Source organism: Colletotrichum abscissum, assembly GCF_030869225.1.
Source record: "Colletotrichum abscissum strain IMI 504890 chromosome Unknown Scaffold_4.1, whole genome shotgun sequence".
In the NCBI taxonomy this organism is placed as follows: domain Eukaryota; kingdom Fungi; phylum Ascomycota; class Sordariomycetes; order Glomerellales; family Glomerellaceae; genus Colletotrichum; species Colletotrichum abscissum.
The window spans coordinates 693,245-710,411 of NW_026850320.1; the positions used below are offsets into that span (position 1 = coordinate 693,245).

Genomic DNA, 17,167 nt, shown 5'->3' on the forward strand with positions numbered 1-17,167 from the left:
CGGGGGATCCTGTTGCTCACAGCCCGCAGTCCACCCATGATAGAACCTCTCTTCGGGCTCCCCCCTCTCTCAAATCAACGCCGAGAATGCAATGCCATCACATGGAGACCAGATCCCGGACCGCGAGGCAACCCTTCGCTCTACCATCGCTCACAACACAAAAAGAAAATTGAAAACCAATCATGACACCTTCTCAGTCAACTACCATTGGTCGTTTTGGCGCCGCCTTGCTGACCCACGGAAGTAGTCGTATTGGGTCGGGTCTGGGTCGGGCGTCTCGGCGTCAGCCTGAGGAAGTCCACTATACCCCCTCGGTCCGCCGCCCAGGGCGCCAACACTCGGTCCACCCGTGGGTGCGCTCATCGGCATACCTGCGGCATTTCTCACGAGCGCCGTGTCGCTGCCGTTGCTGTTGATGGTGTACAGGGGGCTACGGGACCGCTCGCCCATGGTCGCTTGCTGAGCGAAGCCAGCTTGGGGCGGTCCCATGGTAGGGGACTGACGGCCGCTTCCAGTTGGCGACATGTACCCGGCAGGCGGAGTAGGCCTAGAACCGGACATGTCGCGGCGCTGACCTGTCATGCCGCCCTGCAAAGCAGCATTCGTGGGCGTTCCGGGGCGAGAGCCGAAATCGGACATTGATCCAGGGGTGCCGGGGCGCATGATGTCAGGATCCCTTCCAAAGATGTCGCCTTGGCCATGCTCCTCTGCGAATTCCGCTCTGTTCTTGTAGAATTCGAAATCCAGGTTGGACTCGGAAACGAACTCGAAACCGGGAATACCGGCCGACTTGCCAGGCTTGCCAGACTTCATGGGATCCAACGCGTACACGTCCGAGTATCCAGAAACACTCATCATGTCGCCAGTGTTGACATCTCTTCCGTCCGAAAGGCGACCCTTGTACACGACATGCAAGTAAGGCTGGGCCTTCTGATGCACCATCGGAGTGATGAGAGGCTTGTACAAGGCCGGGTGGCCGAAACGCGAAGCCAGGCGCTCACTGCGAAGGCGAGTTTCCTTCATAACGCCAGCCTCCGGGTGCTTGGCAACGTTGGTGGTCGAGAGGTAATGGATCTTGTCGTCGTACAATCGGGAGCAGACGACCTTGAATATGATCAAGCAAATGGGCAGAGGGATAATGGCAAAGGCCTGGCTGTGGTAGGCCCAGTCGGCTCGCGCCCACGAGCTGAGGAAGAAGACGCAGTTGGATAGGAAGACGGCAAAGAGCATGCGATTGAAGAGCACGCGCCAGAACATGCCTCCGGACTCAGTCTTGGTGACGAAGATGTAGAGCAAGAGGTACTTCTTGAGCCAGTAGTCGATTCCGTAGTACAACGCGGCGGCAGGAAGAACCAAGGGCTGGATGCCAGAGAAACCCAGTGCAACTGTGGCGTAGTAGAGGAAGTAGTTGTAGTAAGAGGCGTACTCAAAGGTGGGAGGTGCCGTTAGCTCAATGAGCTCTCTGGGCGTCGGGCTCGAGAATTTGCGCACGAAGAAGCTGTATATGAGTTTCCATAGCTGGGCGAGATCGATGGCAGCACCAAGGTTGCGCTGGAGGAGCCAAGTGACCCAGAAGGGACTGACTGAGCAAAGCGCCGTGAAGATGGTGGTTGCCAAGTTTTGATCGATAATGGCCTGCCAGGCGTCGACGCTCTTTTCGCTGGTCTCGCTCACAATAGCCGACACAAGCGACCAAACGGTGCTGAAGAGCGAGAACACGATCAAGTTGTTGAACACGAAGAAAGCGTACAACTTGGCCAAAACGTGCCTCTCACGACCCGTCTTGGTCTGATCTCCAGCTTTCATCGAGAGTCGACGGAAGATCATGGGCAGAACGAGGTAGACCAGCGACATCAAACCAGGAGATGCGATACCTTGGACAATGGACCACCATTCGGGATTGGTTTGAAGTTCCGTCTGGAAAGCGGGCCAGACCTTACCGAGGTTGTTGAGGTCGATGAGGAAGATGGCGATCATGGCGTTGGGAGCGATCCAGACAATGGTAAGCAACGCGATCCAGAGGTTGTTCACAATACGCTTTGTGCGACGAATCGAGGGCGTCAGGACCAGGTTATCCCACAGAATATCGTTCGGGCGCGGGGCCATGGTGATTGTTGCGCCGTGCGGGTGCTTCTTGCGGCTGGCGTAGGCAATGTTGTGCGCCTCTGCAATATCTGCGTAACTGGCAAAGCCATAGGGCATGGTGCTTCGCTTGTCGACACTTTGTCGAACCTCCTTGATCAACAGTTCGAGCTCCTTGATGCGCTGTGTCAGGTATTCGATAGCGTCGACCTTCTGTCCCTTGGGATACGTCGCGAAAGACGGGTCCTTCTTGGAGGGCTTGCACATCGGTCTGGCAGCCGGGAGTTGGTCGGGTTTCTTCATATACTTTGCCAGTACCACCTCCAACTTGCGAACGGTATGGTCATGTTGCTCGATCAGCTTGGGGAGTTCCCTGACGTTACGGGCGATGGCGGTGCGAGAGAAGGATGAGGCCGGCACAACTTCGTCGATGATGGTCGCGATGCCTTCGTCGGAGCATTTGGCTTTGGGAATATCGTACATCTGCTGGGGTCAGTTTGAAGCTCCCAGTGGTACGTCATCCGAAAATCAATCTTACCATGAGGGTCCGGGCGTGCAAACTGTTTTGGTACTCCTCGCTCTCGAAATACTTGCGTCGGAGGCGCAAGACCTTGCGGTAGTTCCACCACAAGAAGCCCATAACAACAAAGGTGATGATATACGCAACTGCGACTTGTGCCCAGTACGCATTGCCCCATACTGCAATGGGAGTAATCAAGTCGATCCAGGATCTATCCTTGGTCGAACTGCTCTCTGCAGTGCTGAGGTAGGTGGGAATCAGAATTCCGAGGCCAAACACAGAGATGGTCGCGAAGATGTATAAGCACATGCGAACGAAGCGGAGGAAGACGGTGGCGTCCATGCCGACGTGGTGCACCAGCTCATCCTCGGTCGTATTCCATAGCGGCGGGATCCAGGACCAGATCTTCTTGCCGATGGGCGGCGGAGCATGTTTCTCGTCGGCATGCTTCAACTTGGGCGCATAAACGGACTGATTGTACGGTCGAAGAAAGGAGAAGGTGACGGCGATACCGACAGTGACACCGAGTGAGGTGCCCAGAGCAGCCCAGACTGAGTTCTTGGCGAGCTATATGGCAGTCAGCATCCAGCGTGAATTATCAAAAGCTCGGTAGTGATGGGGGTTTTACAGACCTGAGAACTGAAGGGGTTCTTCAGCAAGTCCAGCAGCTCTTTTCCGGCGTCGGTGCTCATCTTGAAAGTTGAGGCCCCTTGGGGCGAGGGGGGCGAGTCGCGTCTCTAGTTGGCCTCGGCGAGGAAGAGGGCAGCGAGAGATCTGGTTGTTGATGTTATCTTTGCACCAAATCTTCGAAAAAATGGTGGTTGAGGGAGAATCTCGGTCGGCTAGTCGGGTGGGTGATTGGGATTCAGGACGATGGCACAGGAGCTTGTTCAACGGGGGCTTCTACTGGTTGTTCGTCGCAAAGAATTGTTTTCGGGTTGGGTCGCCGTGTAATGTTACCGGGCGCACAAAGACCGCTGGGAAGTGAGCAAAGAGGCCTGAAATCAGATGGATGACGTGGTTTGCTGCAGCGAGAGTCGGGGAGAGAAGAGATCGTCAAAAGGGCCCTTGGAAAGGAGCAGCTGGTTCCCAGGCACGCGAGCAACGGGAGGCTTCGATTGGGACAATTAGTGGAGCCACAGATGTCGTCGAAGCGGCGCGAAGAGAGGGAGACGATGGGGAGATTGGAACGACTGGCGGAGGGTCGGCGGGATCGCGGGATTGGGGGGAGGAGGAGGAGGAGGGAAGAGTTGGGAAAAGCGAGGGGAAGTCGGCCTTGAAGCGAGCGTATGTAGGACGAAGTTTAGGTTACGGCACGACACGGAGGGATGGTGAAGAGACAGTGAAGGACTGCTATGGACCTTACGGTAGGAGTAGGGGACTGATGGGATGAAGGAGGGATGGGAAAGGTGGAGAGGCGTGGAGGAGAACAGTGAGAAGGAAAGACCATTGGAGAGGAAGCTTGTTGAGCCTGGAGGATTGCGTATGTCACTCCTGGAACATCCCAGTCGGTGGGTGCGCCGATATCCGGGTCCATCGCTGGAGGAGTGGGGTTGGCAGCCCAGGAAAAACTCATTCACATACATACATACTGCGCAGTGTTACTAGGTACGGATAGGTAGCTGCGGCACCGTACTCCGTACCTTGGAAAGAGAAAAAAAAAAAACACAGCATTAAAAAATATCATAAAAAATGCATACGTAAAAAAACACGGCCAAGGGGATTGGTTCGCCTCAGGTCCTTGCAATTCTTGCGCTAATAGGGTCTCGAGGCTTGCGATCCACTTGATCCGACCCATCACTACCAGGTTGAGGGATGCGGTACGTATCCTTTTGTGTACCTGCTGCTCAAGTCATTCACTCTTCCACTTGACATTGTGGCTGTTTGCTTCCTGTCTGCTCACCTCACGTTGAATGGGATTCTGGGGTTGTTAAGTAAGTCTACCATTGAATGTTAGATTTTCGTATTCTAGAATACATCTCACGATGGCAGTTTTCCGTGTACAATGCATGTCTTTACATGTCAGCATCTGCAGGAACATGCAACGCCCAGTTGGAAGAACATGAGGTACGTAGTAAGGTAGGTATCCAGCCTCGGTACGTACACAAACCAGCACCTCCAGCCAGGTGTTGTTCCTCAGTCTCGTGGACGGAATCGCAAAGAAGACGGAGCATCGGACGACCTCATTGGGCAGAATACCCTAAAACTGCCATCCAAAATTCTCTCCCTCTGTCAGAGCTCGGGACACCCACCACTACTGTACAAAATACTCCGTCCACAGCACCAACGAGATGCCGTGCCGCCGCTTGGCTTCAATGGAAGAGCCCAGAGCAGCATGGACCCCCCCCCCCCCCCCCCCCCCCCCCCCACCCCCCCCCCCACCCCCCCCCCCCCACACGGCCGGCCGCACCCCCACTCACTGCAAAAAAACCCCCCCCCACCAACCAACGGGAGTCGCGGCCCGCCCCTTCTGCTATAAGAAAGGCCCCGACCGCCGGAAGCCCCCCCCCCCCCCCCCCCCAGAAGCACGGGAACGCTTTGCATACCGCGTAGTAGCGCTGTAGCGCATCGGCAGGGCCGCCGCTCGCTGTGGCTGTGGCTATTTTTGACACCTCGAATGTGTGTCCCACTCACCCACATCACACGCCCTGTGGCCCTGCACCCTTTTTGTGTAGTGGCAGACGATCCCCAAGGAATGCTAGGCTCTTCGCGGCAAGAAGGGGATGGATTGGTGGTCGATGAATACGAGGCCCATTCAACAAAGTCCTTTCATACCTTTCATACGGATACCATTCTTCATCTTATGCAGGTCGGGATATCACGTATCCGGCCGATTGAGGGCTCCTGTTCCCATCGGCGTCCTCTACACGGCCGAAATGCTCAAGCAGTACGGAGGACCGGAAGATCTGTACCTGGAAGAATGCAAATACACATCGAGGAAAAGGGTCTTTGCTCGCGTGTGGCATCCGAGATGTGCAGCAAGCCTCCTCTGGTCCCGCGCTAGAGGCGAGAAATGCCATCATTCCACATGGGAGAAAAGTTTGATGCCGCAGTTTATCCCGAAAGAGTTCTAGACGTTTACTGCACCGCGCCAAATTCGTTCCGTTTCTTCCTCCGTTTCCAGCATCATGATTCCTCTTGATGAATTTTTTTTCTTCTTCTCACAATAACCCTCATCTTTACAGACAACGGCACGGATTAGTATCCCGTGCTCAAGCGTACGGATACACCTTGCGCCCCCCGTGTCAGGTTAAGTGAAAAAGGGGGAACAAAGTGTCCCCGCAGGACCCAATGCCGAAAGGGAAGTCGTTTCCAACCTTTTGCTGCGTACAAGTTTATAGTGGTCCTTACGGAGTAGACTACGCAGTAAAGAGGGTTCACATGACAGGCAAGACCCCGGCAGCGACTCGCCGACAGGGCTGTGCATTGAGGGGAGGTCCTTTTGGGGGGCTCTGGGAAGTTGGGGAGGTTTGGTCATTTGTGGAGAGACGGGACAGAGGATGGGGGTTCTGAACTTCTGATCAAGAAGATTGAATTCGCTGTCACAGTACTACTTCAATAGGCGCGGTGATTAAGCGTCAAGGAATCGACCGGTGAGTAAGGTAAGCGAGGAGGATACACCATGCACCACCACGGAGGGATCGCTATCATAGATGGATAGACTCTAGAATAGCGAGAGGAACTCCCTCAATCGGAGCATTTCTTTACAGGGTGCTCAGCCACCCTGCTCCTCGGGGGATGATGCATGACATGAGAAATAAGCATTCCTTATTCTTTCTGCTCCAACCCTCCCGTCCTATCAGTCTAATCCACACACACCTTTCACAACATCTGGGTCTTCTGTTCCTGAACATGATGACACCTTATCTCGTACCATCGCGAGTCTGTAACTGAAGACTCTCAACCTCACAGACAAACCAAACTCCGTCGAGGCGTGACAGTCAAGCTGAAATGAGGTAAGCCGTCCATCCCAATCCCCCTCCATCGCCAAGACCACCGATGTTCCCCTCCCGCGACTCCCGCCGCCTTTTCCAGAACAAATTCAAAAGGAAGCTAAGCTACCTTAAGCCACCGTCCCTCTGCCCGTTCACGAAAACGGAAGAAGCCCAGATCCCATCTACGTCGTTCCCAACCGGCCCGTTTTTTTTTTTTGTTGTTGCACAAGACCCTACCTACCTACGCAGTACTCCGTAAGACCCAGATCGATCCCCTACGTCACAGAGCTTCATCGCCCCCCCAAAGCGACGGCGGCCTCTACCTATACCATTTGCAACCTTTTCCGTGCGCTTTCCCACCGCCGCCACGACGCCGTACCGTTTGAACTGTAAAACATGTTGAGAGACCTTACCGTCCGCCTCACACTTTCCATACCCAAGGTACACACGACAAAGGCGCAGAGTCAGGTACCAAAACACAGCACAACGCCACCGCCATCTCTGCGTTTTCCTCGAAACCGCTTAGCGTCCGTGTCCATGCTCCCTCATTGTTTACTCGTTTTCCCAATTTGGATTACCGCAAGTAAACATTCGCACACACACACTCGCACGCACGCCTGGGTCTGAGGCTGAAGGCGCACATTCCTCACGGTGTTGGTCCCCTGTTTTGTTGTACCCAGATTGACGTGATGTTTCTCCTACTTGTCTCTTTCTTCAGACTGCGTAAGAAAGACGTTTGTCGTCACACATAACCGCACACACGCGTCCCTCCATCCTCGGCTTGTAAGAGAGACACGCCAAGTACGCCCAGTTCCCATTCCCCATCTCCCGAAGCTTCTTAAACATCCTTCATTCCGGCACAGCCTGTTCCTGAGTGATGTGAACCCTCGAAAGGGCTGAAAGTACGCGGACAGAAGGTGACCCAAGCCAGAGGGCAACAGACAAAAAAAAAAAAAAAAAAAAAAAAAAAGAGAGAAAAGACACATCGCGTGTGCTTGCAGCTTCTCCTCTGCCACGCCCCCCTAAACCCGCACCCACGTAAGTCGACAACGAATCGATCGACAAACCCTTGACTTTCGGGGTGACGCGGTGGGTGGAGAAACCCACTGCTCCCGTCACGGTCTGGACCGCTTCGAAAGGAGCCTTTTCTCGCCCCGAGTCGAACCCCCGCGTATCCCGCAGACGTCATCCCGCCTCTTTCCTCCATTGATTCGGTCAAACAGATGATCAGAAGCTATTCCGTATCTGTGACTCGGACAGCGTTTGAGTATCCAAAGACGTTGGCGCAAGTTCCACAAATTGCTTCCGACTCGGAGCACTGCTGCTAGCAGTCCGATATGCAGGCGATCGAGATGTACAAAACCTAACCCTAGGATGCCTATGCGTGGGTGCGTGAGGTACTTTTTGTAGATATCACGACTTCCCCCCAAGCTAGAGATACGCGTTGAGAACGCAGCGACCATCATATCAGCTTATCCATGAAACTCACAAGGGCGTTTAGAAAGGGTTGATACATCATTCGAGGCCCCGTCACCTTGCACCATCGACGTTCAAGTGTCAAGTCAAACCATCGAGTTATCAGAATCCATGATATCTTGATTCAAGGCTCCTACCCAGCCATCGGGTAAATTCTTGCCTTCGCCTCTGAGCCTCAAGGCATGGTCTAATCGACAAGTGGGGGTTCAATGGGCTCGCTCACTATTGAAATAGTCAGACTTCCGACTCGGCATTGCACCCTCGTCACTTGGTCTCACATGTCTGCTGTTGACCTGTTCATTGTCACTTGTCGTTCTTGACGACCATCAGAGCGAGGACACGGAACCAAGTAAACAAAAGTTCTCGGCAAATGCCATGATTGCCTCACAATTCTCGACTGCCCGTGTTTCTGAGTCAAATCGTCCATCGACCTTGCTCTGCCATCACCCGTTGCATAAGAAAGACCACGACGAGACTGGTAGACTGAATGTGCAAGCGTCCTAGTATATACAGTATCCTAGTTTCCTACTACTCAGTCTCGATACGACGACGACCTGAGCTACAATGACAACAAGGTAAAAAAGCAGAAACAAAAACCCGCGCCTCCTTTTTGCCTACCCATCATAAATCCGCGGGGTGAAAAGAGAGACGCCCGCCCGGCTGGTCCAAACCCAAGCCTCGACCATCATGGTCTCGTTGTTGCTAGAGTAGTCTGTGGGACTCTTTGACATCCAAGGAAATCCGAGGCGATACGGATACGTGCCTCAGAAGCATCCGGCTCACTGCGTGGCCTGGTTTAGACGGGTCCTTGAGAGCGAGTCTTGCGCTCAGTTCGACCGGGGGAGTGCAGAACCTTTTTGACCTTGCTGGCGACCTTGTGGCCAAAAGATTCCTTCTCCTTCTTGGGACTCTCCTTGACTGGCTTTGCAGCGCCATTTGAAGGGGGTCGTCCAGGGCCTCTCTTGGCCTTCTTCTCTGCGGGCTTTTCCTCCGGAGCAGCCTCGACAGATTCGACACCGTTAGTACCGTTGGTGCCGTTGGTACCATTGGTCTCGGTTAGCTCGTCCGCCTTGCGCTTGTTGCTCGTCTTGGCCTGCGGCGCGGCCTCGCGCTCTCCAGCACCGGTGGGCTCGGCGTCGTTAAGGGCACCGGTCATCTCGACATCCTTGGTGGCAGCACCATTGGCGGCTTCGGGCTTCTCAATGATTGGTTCCTTGACTGCCTCTTCCTCAACCGCGGGTGCCTTGAGTATCTGTTGCGGGATAGGCTCTTCGACGGATTCCTTGACGGGCTCGGCGACGGGTGCAGAGGTTGTAGTCGTCTTCTCTGCAGGCTGTTCAGCGGGGATGACCTTGGCCTCCTCGGTTCCAGTCGTCGCAACAGGGCCGTCTTTGTCGGGAATCTCCTCGACGGCAGCCGGCTTGGGCGCATCGGCGGTAGCTTCAGTCGCAGCTGGCGCAGCTGGCGCATCGGCTGGTGGGGCCAGTGCAGGAGGGTCCGCAAGTTTGGCGGGCTCGGTAGGCTCACTAGCTACTATCTCTGCGACTGGTGCGACCTCGGCCTTCTTCTCTTCGACTGGCTTCGTCTCCGAAGCTACAGTCTCTGTGGGTTTCTCATCTGCGGCGGTGATGGTGGTGGTGGTTGCAACAGTCTCGGGAGCTGTACAAGGGAAAGAATGTCAGCGCAAGAAGGTCCGAGCGTGAGTATAGGCGCGGCGAGGGGGAAGATGCGATGCGCCGGTACACCGAGAGATGATGAGCCGACACAGGGCGCATACATCAGCACCGCTGTACAGAGGCGACGCGACACCGCTGGAACTTCACGACATCTCTTGCTCACCTTTGTCGATGCCAGCTACGGCTGGGACAGCTCCAGGAACGGGATTGGGGTCCATTGCGATGACGTAACGGGTATCCGGTGGGCGCACAGTGCGCAATCAGAGATGTGGCAGTCGGTGGTGGGAAAGGGCTCAATGGCCGAATTCGAGAATTTATGAAAGTAGTAGATGATGGAAATGGCTGTGGTGATGCCGATTGGAGATGAGAAAGCTGAAGAATAGAGGGTGAAGTTTGTGGCAGGAGGAAAGACGAAAGGAAGAGAGGGAAGAAGAGAAGAGGTGAGGTTGGCGTCGGAGCATGGGACTCGGCAGAGCTCCTGCTCCTCACCGGCTGGGCCTTGCTGCAACCACACAGCAAGTCATCGCACGGAAGAAACATGGGGTTGGGAGGCAGGAGACACTGGGGGGGAGGGAACGCTTCTGGTTCCACGGGGGACGGGACGAATCAGCAACGGAAAGGGCGGGCTCGGAACACGCCATTGCTATTGCCTCAGCCATTGCGCTCACAGCTTCCGTGCTGCGAGAGGGAAAGTGTGTGAGTGTGAGAGTGTGCGTGCGCTGTGCTGACCCTTAGCTCTACCTATGAACAACAGGGAGCGGACCTCGAGCGACGAGAGTGAAGCTGTGAGCTTGCAAGGAGAAGGCCGGGAGAAGCAAGGTTCCCCTCGCGGCACATTGGGTGGAGAGGAACCTTGGACCGTCATGTCAATCTGACGTGACTGCGAGCTCCACGGACGCCGATGGCCAAAACTGGCGATCTTGGGATGTTACAGGGCTGGCGAAGGGGAGCTAAGGCCCGGTTAAGATCCGGTTAATCCAAAAGAGGCTTAGTCAATGGGTAGAGCTGGCAAGCTGAGTGTTTTGGGTCGAGTCTGCTGAGGCGAGCAGACGCCGATGAGAGCAGCTGGAGTTTAACGGTCTTCCATGTGTGCTGCCATTGCTACCGTTCAACGGCATCTCATAAGTGGTTTCTCGGATGCTTTGAATGCCATCTTCAAGCACGAAAGAGGCACAGAGCGCTTCGGCGTTGAGAAGACGGTATTGCAGGTCCGTCTCAACGTCTTGTAACGCGAAGAATGGGAGGATGGTCAGTCAAACCAGCCAGACCGTGTACTTCCTTCAGAGACACACTGTACACAGGAAGCGCAAGCTCACCTCACTCTACAATTCCCGATGGGATGCGATCGATTCCTGGCTGGCGGGCGACGCTTGCCAGGGCAGAACTGCAGCGTCGCGGTGGTGCAGCAAGGCGGATGCGGGGAAGGACCAATGGCTGGCCGTGAGAGCAGAGCATCATCTCCACCTTTAGCCAACCGATATTATGTCAGCCAATCAGCACCTCGCAAGGAAAGAACCACGTCTGAGCTTTCTGGACATGCTGCACGCCATCTCTGATCGATGATTTTACCCCGGAAACTCATTTGAGGCAGATGTACGGATATGTATAAGTGTAGACGGAAGTCTTGCAGACATTTTCCATTGCATTATCAAGAAAATTTTCGTGCCTGTAGATGTTTGTGATTCCTGCTTTTGATTAATTCAACAAATCGGCACAACTTGTCTCTTCCATCCTCTATAACAGCCTCCACTCCTAACCGCAATGCAATACCGACTTGCGAAGAAGGTATTCACTCATCAGCAAATCCAGGCAGCTTTCACCTTGGCTGATGGAAGAAGTTCAGAGGCTCTTCCAAGTCGCAGCATAAACCAATAGTTCCCTCGGAGCTGCAACAGACACTTTTCAAAGTGGATAGGAAACGATCCAATTCAAATGCCATCTTCTCCATCATGGACGGCTTTCATATCAATAGCCGCCTCATAGGTACCTTGGTAGGGAAGGTATGTATGTATGCCATGGTTGGTTCCTTCCATGCAAAGGTAGTCAAGATTTGAAGCTTTAGTCCAATTCGGGTAAGAAGCTTGGGCGACAAGCTGTCGAAATATAACGCGAAAGAGAATCGCCGAGATTTTTTTCAATCTTTGTGGTTTATTTTTATTTCAATTACTGAGAGTGCTTCGTTTGGTAGGTGCAACAATTGACAGTTTTGTTGGCAATGAAGAAGTGTAAAGGCAACCCGAAGCTGATGTGCAGTGGTGCCAGGTGGTGATGTCTGGTGCTCCAGTGTCCCGCCCTGTGGTCCCCCCTAGATTTCAGGGGCTAAATGGAGCTTAGTCATCATCCACTCAAGGTGCCAAATGGCATTCCACCGCCAAAGGACAGACAGCATCCATCGCCGTGAAGCTTCAAACGCGCAGCCAACTTCACCACGCTCCTTTCCGCCAAACCAAGCTCGACTTATTGTGTCTCTATTCTCTTCGATATCCGCCCTTCCTTCAGTACCGAAACCTTTCTCCGACCGCAACAATGGCAACCAACAAGTACTCGGTCATCCTGCCTACCTACAATGAGCGTCGCAACCTGCCCATCGTCGCCTGGTTGCTGAACCGCACCTTCACCCAGCAGTAAGTGCGATCCCTCCCTTCAACCCAGATTTGAATCGTCTCTATAGAAAACCTTGCCTGGAAATAAGTCTACTAACGAACATGCCTCACAACAGCAAGCTCGAATGGGAACTCATCATCGTGGACGACGGCTCTCCCGACGGCACCCAAGAAGTCGCCAACCAGCTCGTCAAAGCCTACGCCCCGCACGTCATCCTCAAAACCCGCACCGGCAAGCTGGGCCTGGGAACCGCCTACGTCCACGGCCTGCAGTTCGTCACCGGCAACTTTGTCATCATCATGGACGCCGACTTCTCCCACCACCCCAAGTTCATCCCCCAGATGGTCGCCCGCCAAAAGGAGGGCAACTACGACATCGTTACCGGCACTCGCTACGCCGGCAACGGCGGCGTCTACGGCTGGGACCTCAAGCGCAAGTTCGTCTCCCGCGGCGCCAACCTCTTCGCCGACACCGTTCTGCGCCCCGGCGTTAGCGATCTGACGGGCAGCTTCCGCCTCTACAAGAAGAGCGTCCTCGACAAGGTCATCTCGAGCACCGAGAGCAAGGGATACACGTTCCAGATGGAGATGATGGTGCGCGCCAAGGCTATGGGGTGCTCTGTCGCCGAGGTGCCCATTACCTTTGTCGACCGCGTCTACGGCGACAGCAAGCTTGGTGGTGACGAGATTGTCGAGTACGCCAAGGGTGTGCTTTCGCTGTGGGCCAAGGTCTAAGGGAGGAGTCTTCCGTGGAAGTGGAAGAATGAACATGGAAAAGGGAACGGAAGAGAAAATTAGAAGTGATACGATACCGAGAGTTTTTGTTTGCTGCTGGACACATTTGGCATGAATTGGGCGTTGGGGGACGACGGGAATCCAAAGTACCGATACCTAATTATGAACAAGTCGCATGAAATCTACAATTTTGTTCAGTCATGTGAAGGGGGCCGCCATATGCCCAACAATCGCTAACTACATCCACTCCGAACACAGCTTGTTACATGTTCCGGCCACCAGTCACCATGATCGTCTGGCCGCTCACATAGCTAAACAGCGGACTAACCACAGCAAGCACCGCAGAAGCAGCCTCGGTAGGCGAGCCAGGCCTCCGCAGCGGAATATCAGCATGCGCATCCTGCTCAGCCGCCCCAGCCGCTTTCTGCGCCTGCGGGATTCCCAGCGCAATCTTCTCACCATCCGGCCCGGTGATAAACGCACCCTTCTCCTTGGCGTCCGTCAACCGCGTCTTGATGAACCCAAACGCAACAGTATTCGCCCTCACACCAAACGCAGGGCCCCACTCCTTGGCAATCGTCTTGGTCAAGCCCGTAACGCCGGCTTTCGCCATGGCGTAGTTGGCCTGGCCCGCGTTGCCGTGGACGCCCGAGGTAGAGCTGATGTTGACGACGCAGCGGTTCTCGCCGTCCTTTACGCGGAAATAGGGCGCCGCGGCGCGGACGAGGCGGAACGGGGCCGTGGAGTGCAGCGCGATGATGGTGTCCCACTGCTTGTCCGTCATCTTGTGGATGACGCCGTCCCAGGTGTAGCCGGCGTTGTTGACAATGTGGTGGATCTTGCCGCCGCCGAACTCTGCTGCTTTGGCGACGAGGGTGGTGATGTAGTCTGCCGAGAGCATGTCGCCGGGCACGCTGATGGCTTGGCCGCCTGCGGCGGTGATGCTGTCTGCGACTTGCTGTGCCTTTTCTGTTTGAGATTGTCAGTTATGAGGAATTGCTCAGCGAGATTGTGGAAGTCATACTGCCGTCAATGTCAGAAACGACAACCTTTGCGCCCTCGTTGGCAAACAGCCGCGCTGCTTCGGCGCCGATCCCCTGTCCGCTGCCGGTGATGATGGCGACTTGGCCGGCGAGCATACCCTTGGGGTAGTTCAGGTGAGATGCGATTTGCGCTACGCGGTCCGACATGTTGGCGATGGCCTCAAAGTAGTTGACTTGTCTTCAATTGATTGATGTGGTGATTTAGAACCTGGTCAAGCTCAAGTGACGATATGGTGCTACGCAGTATATAATTCAAAAGGCAAGAGCGAGATTCGAGGAACAGCTCTACAAGGATTGAAGTGTCATTGGAGCTCCAAGGTGAAGACCCCTGGGCTGCCGAGGTTCCCCGCGGTTCTCATTCCCGGCCCTAGACGAGGTGACGAGGTACTGGTAGTGGGGTAAGAGCCATCGGGTCCGGGTGATGGACTCGCTGGAAGCATCGGATGACATAGCTCCAACGAGTCAAACTTCAAGGCCAATGGGCTGCAATGAAGTCGACTTCTCGTGGGCTGAATGTTTGTGTAAACCATTGGAGTAGCAGAACAGGTACAACATGCACATTAGAAAGAGCATTCTGAACCCTCGCATCAATTCGTGGAAGTGACGTTCTAGTGGCACCCCAAGCTCGAGCCTTGGCGCCCCGGTTTGGGGATTAGATAAGATAAGGGGGAAGGTGGGATGTCTCCGTCTCTGTTTTGACGACATGCCTCCTGCGCCAGGCCGTCCCTACATCCCGCCGTGCCAAGCTTCAAAGCCCACCAGTCTACAGCCATGTCAACCAGCGGAGGTCGAGGAGGTCGAGGAGGAGGGGGAGGTTATGCAGGAGGAGGAGGAGATTGGAGAGGAGGTGGTAACAGAGGGTTTCGTGGCGGAAGAGGTGGAGGGAGAGGAGGAGGCATAGTAAGAGGGGGCAGCGGCGGTGGTGCTGCTGCTGGTCCCGGCAGAGGAGGCCGTTCACATTCAGGGCCGTGGGGAAGACTCAAGCCCGTCGACATGGATCCTCTCGACAGTTACGGCCTTCCTTCAAAGGGTGACACAAGGTATGGCCTGCAACTCTCGGCCCCGTTCTCCACGAACCTATGCTGACTTATGCGCCCACCCAGACTCCTAAGCTTCAAGACGCAAGAACAATACTACACAAAAATCGTCGAACGTTACATGACATTCTGCTCCGACGCCGGCGAGCGCGACGAACTCCTCCGCCGCTTCGCCTCCCTCGACATCGCAGACTACCCCTCCGTCTCCCCCGCCGCCTCCCCGAGGCTCCTCGACGACCCCTCCAGCACGAAGGCTCTATCGGACGTGATGATGGCCCTCCGCAAGCTCCGCGAGGGCATCGTGGCCTCGAAACGCGTAGACGACTTCGCGATCCAGGCATACCTCTTCAACATCCGCCTCTCGGTCCTCGTCAAGCACCCAGAATCATACCACCCGGCCATCCTCCACGTCCTACGCACGATCCATCCGGCGCGCAACCTCACCAGTATAGAGCTGCAGGAGGTGCTGTCGTACCTCGTCCTCGACGCGGCGTGTCGGAGGGCAGATTTGGCTGAGGCGTATGCGATTCGGCATAGGTACAAGCTGCGCGATGCAAAGGTGGATGCGGTGCTGGCGGCGCTGGCGCACGATAATTATGTTGCGTTTCGGAGGGTGCAGGGGAGCGTGGACGGGCACCGGGCCAAGTTGCTCGAGTTTGCTGAGGCGGATGTGCGGACACATGTGTTGAAGTGCTTTGGGAGGACGTATTTGGGCGTTGATCGGGAGTGGTTGGAGAAGTGTTCGGGCCAAGGATGGGAGTCGTTGACGAGGGATCACGGTGTTGGGTGGGAGCTTGACGGGGCGAAGGTTGTTATTAGAAAGGTTAGAGCGAAGTGAGGGGGGAGTACTGTTGGGATGGTAGATATGGTGCATTTGATACCCCTGGATTCAACAAAAGCGTTTTGAAACACGGTATCCTTTATGGTTTCCAGCTGCTTAGTATGACAGTTCGGTCTTCAATCGAGGCCATACCGATAGACCGAGAGTCCTCGTTCGTACCCGTACGATTATCGATAGAGTCTCTACTGTCAGGTAGTATATCTAAGCCAACACTAGGACAAAGATCGGCAAGATTATGGCATTAATTGCCAATGGAACTCATCGGCATAATATTGGTAACTCAGATCTTGAGACTCGTGACCACTTCGAATTCAATTCGTCAAATCATGCCTAGACGACGAAATCACTTCTGTATTTCCTCGAATCCCCACTCGTGAAGTTTGAACCCTCCGACGACGGTGTTGCGTTCCATTTCTCCTGACTGGACGACATCTGACAACCCATCAACCGAAGTAGTGTCCGCCGTTTCCTGCAACCTTGAAATGTGACGTTCGTCGAGGTACACTGTGGCCCAAATCCATGTCACAAGCGGCATTCCACCAGTCCACAATGATATCGAAAATACATGCTTGTTTTCGTACAACTTTAGAACGTCATTCAGTGTAAACATGTATCCTGGGATGGCAAATGGACTAATTGAGGAGATCAACAGTATACCAGGTCATTTTCAACAAGAAATAACTGACACAAGAACCCGGGAAATGGCATCAAGGATATGGTCAGAGCAAGTGTAGACTGGAAGTGTTTTTTCAATATCGCTTGGTGGTCCCTTTTCGATATCGGGATTTGTCTTGAAAATTTCCATGATGCTGATGGGGTTTGATAGAAGACTTGATCTGTAAGGAAGAGTATTGCCGAGTAAATACTCTTCTAGTTCGAGAGTACATGTAGTTCAGGTTTAGCAAAAGTTGCCAACGAATGAATCCTAGGGAGACTACACACCTAATAGAAACGACACCTGATGTAACCCTTTGAGCTCAAGGAAAAGTCTGCCGACCCATCAAGTGGTATACTGCCTCGTGCGTCAGCGTGACTGCCGCCGCCAGGCTGTACTTCCACCGACGTTAGACCTGGAAGTTGACATCAGGGTGCCCAGCCCCATTTGAGCACGACTATGGTGTCTCGATATCGAGGTCCAGTAGCAGAGGCAGTTATTGGAAATACCCAAGGTAGCTTTCTTTTTTGGAACGCTCCAGCTTCTTTGATCAGAGATGGCAAA

General features: G+C 54.4%; 5 protein-coding genes across 5 annotated transcripts; 2 read left to right on the plus strand and 3 right to left on the minus strand.

Annotated features, from left to right (window-relative positions):
* Positions 1-201: 201 nt before the first annotated feature.
* On the minus strand, positions 202-3,294 carry CABS01_02169 (uncharacterized protein; the record flags this gene model as incomplete). Its single annotated transcript, XM_060535547.1, has 3 exons — positions 202-2,565; positions 2,621-3,169; positions 3,235-3,294. 3 exons carry the CDS (start codon positions 3,292-3,294, stop codon positions 202-204), a joined length of 2,973 nt encoding a protein of 990 aa, XP_060395852.1.
* A 5,515-nt stretch (positions 3,295-8,809) lies between these two features.
* CABS01_02170 (uncharacterized protein) lies at positions 8,810-9,907 on the minus strand (the record flags this gene model as incomplete). Its single annotated transcript, XM_060535548.1, has 2 exons — positions 8,810-9,672; positions 9,853-9,907. 2 exons carry the CDS (start codon positions 9,905-9,907, stop codon positions 8,810-8,812), a joined length of 918 nt encoding a protein of 305 aa, XP_060395853.1.
* A 2,308-nt stretch (positions 9,908-12,215) lies between these two features.
* On the plus strand, positions 12,216-13,027 carry CABS01_02171 (dolichol-phosphate mannosyltransferase; the record flags this gene model as incomplete). Its single annotated transcript, XM_060535549.1, has 2 exons — positions 12,216-12,313; positions 12,409-13,027. 2 exons carry the CDS (start codon positions 12,216-12,218, stop codon positions 13,025-13,027), a joined length of 717 nt encoding a protein of 238 aa, XP_060395854.1.
* A 262-nt stretch (positions 13,028-13,289) lies between these two features.
* CABS01_02172 (short-chain dehydrogenase) lies at positions 13,290-14,217 on the minus strand (the record flags this gene model as incomplete). Its single annotated transcript, XM_060535550.1, has 2 exons — positions 13,290-13,996; positions 14,052-14,217. The coding sequence occupies 2 exons, from the start codon at positions 14,215-14,217 to the stop codon at positions 13,290-13,292; spliced, it is 873 nt and encodes a 290-aa protein (XP_060395855.1).
* A 556-nt stretch (positions 14,218-14,773) lies between these two features.
* On the plus strand, positions 14,774-15,945 carry CABS01_02173 (uncharacterized protein; the record flags this gene model as incomplete). Its single annotated transcript, XM_060535551.1, has 3 exons — positions 14,774-14,970; positions 15,081-15,110; positions 15,174-15,945. 3 exons carry the CDS (start codon positions 14,774-14,776, stop codon positions 15,943-15,945), a joined length of 999 nt encoding a protein of 332 aa, XP_060395856.1.
* Positions 15,946-17,167: the final 1,222 nt, after the last annotated feature.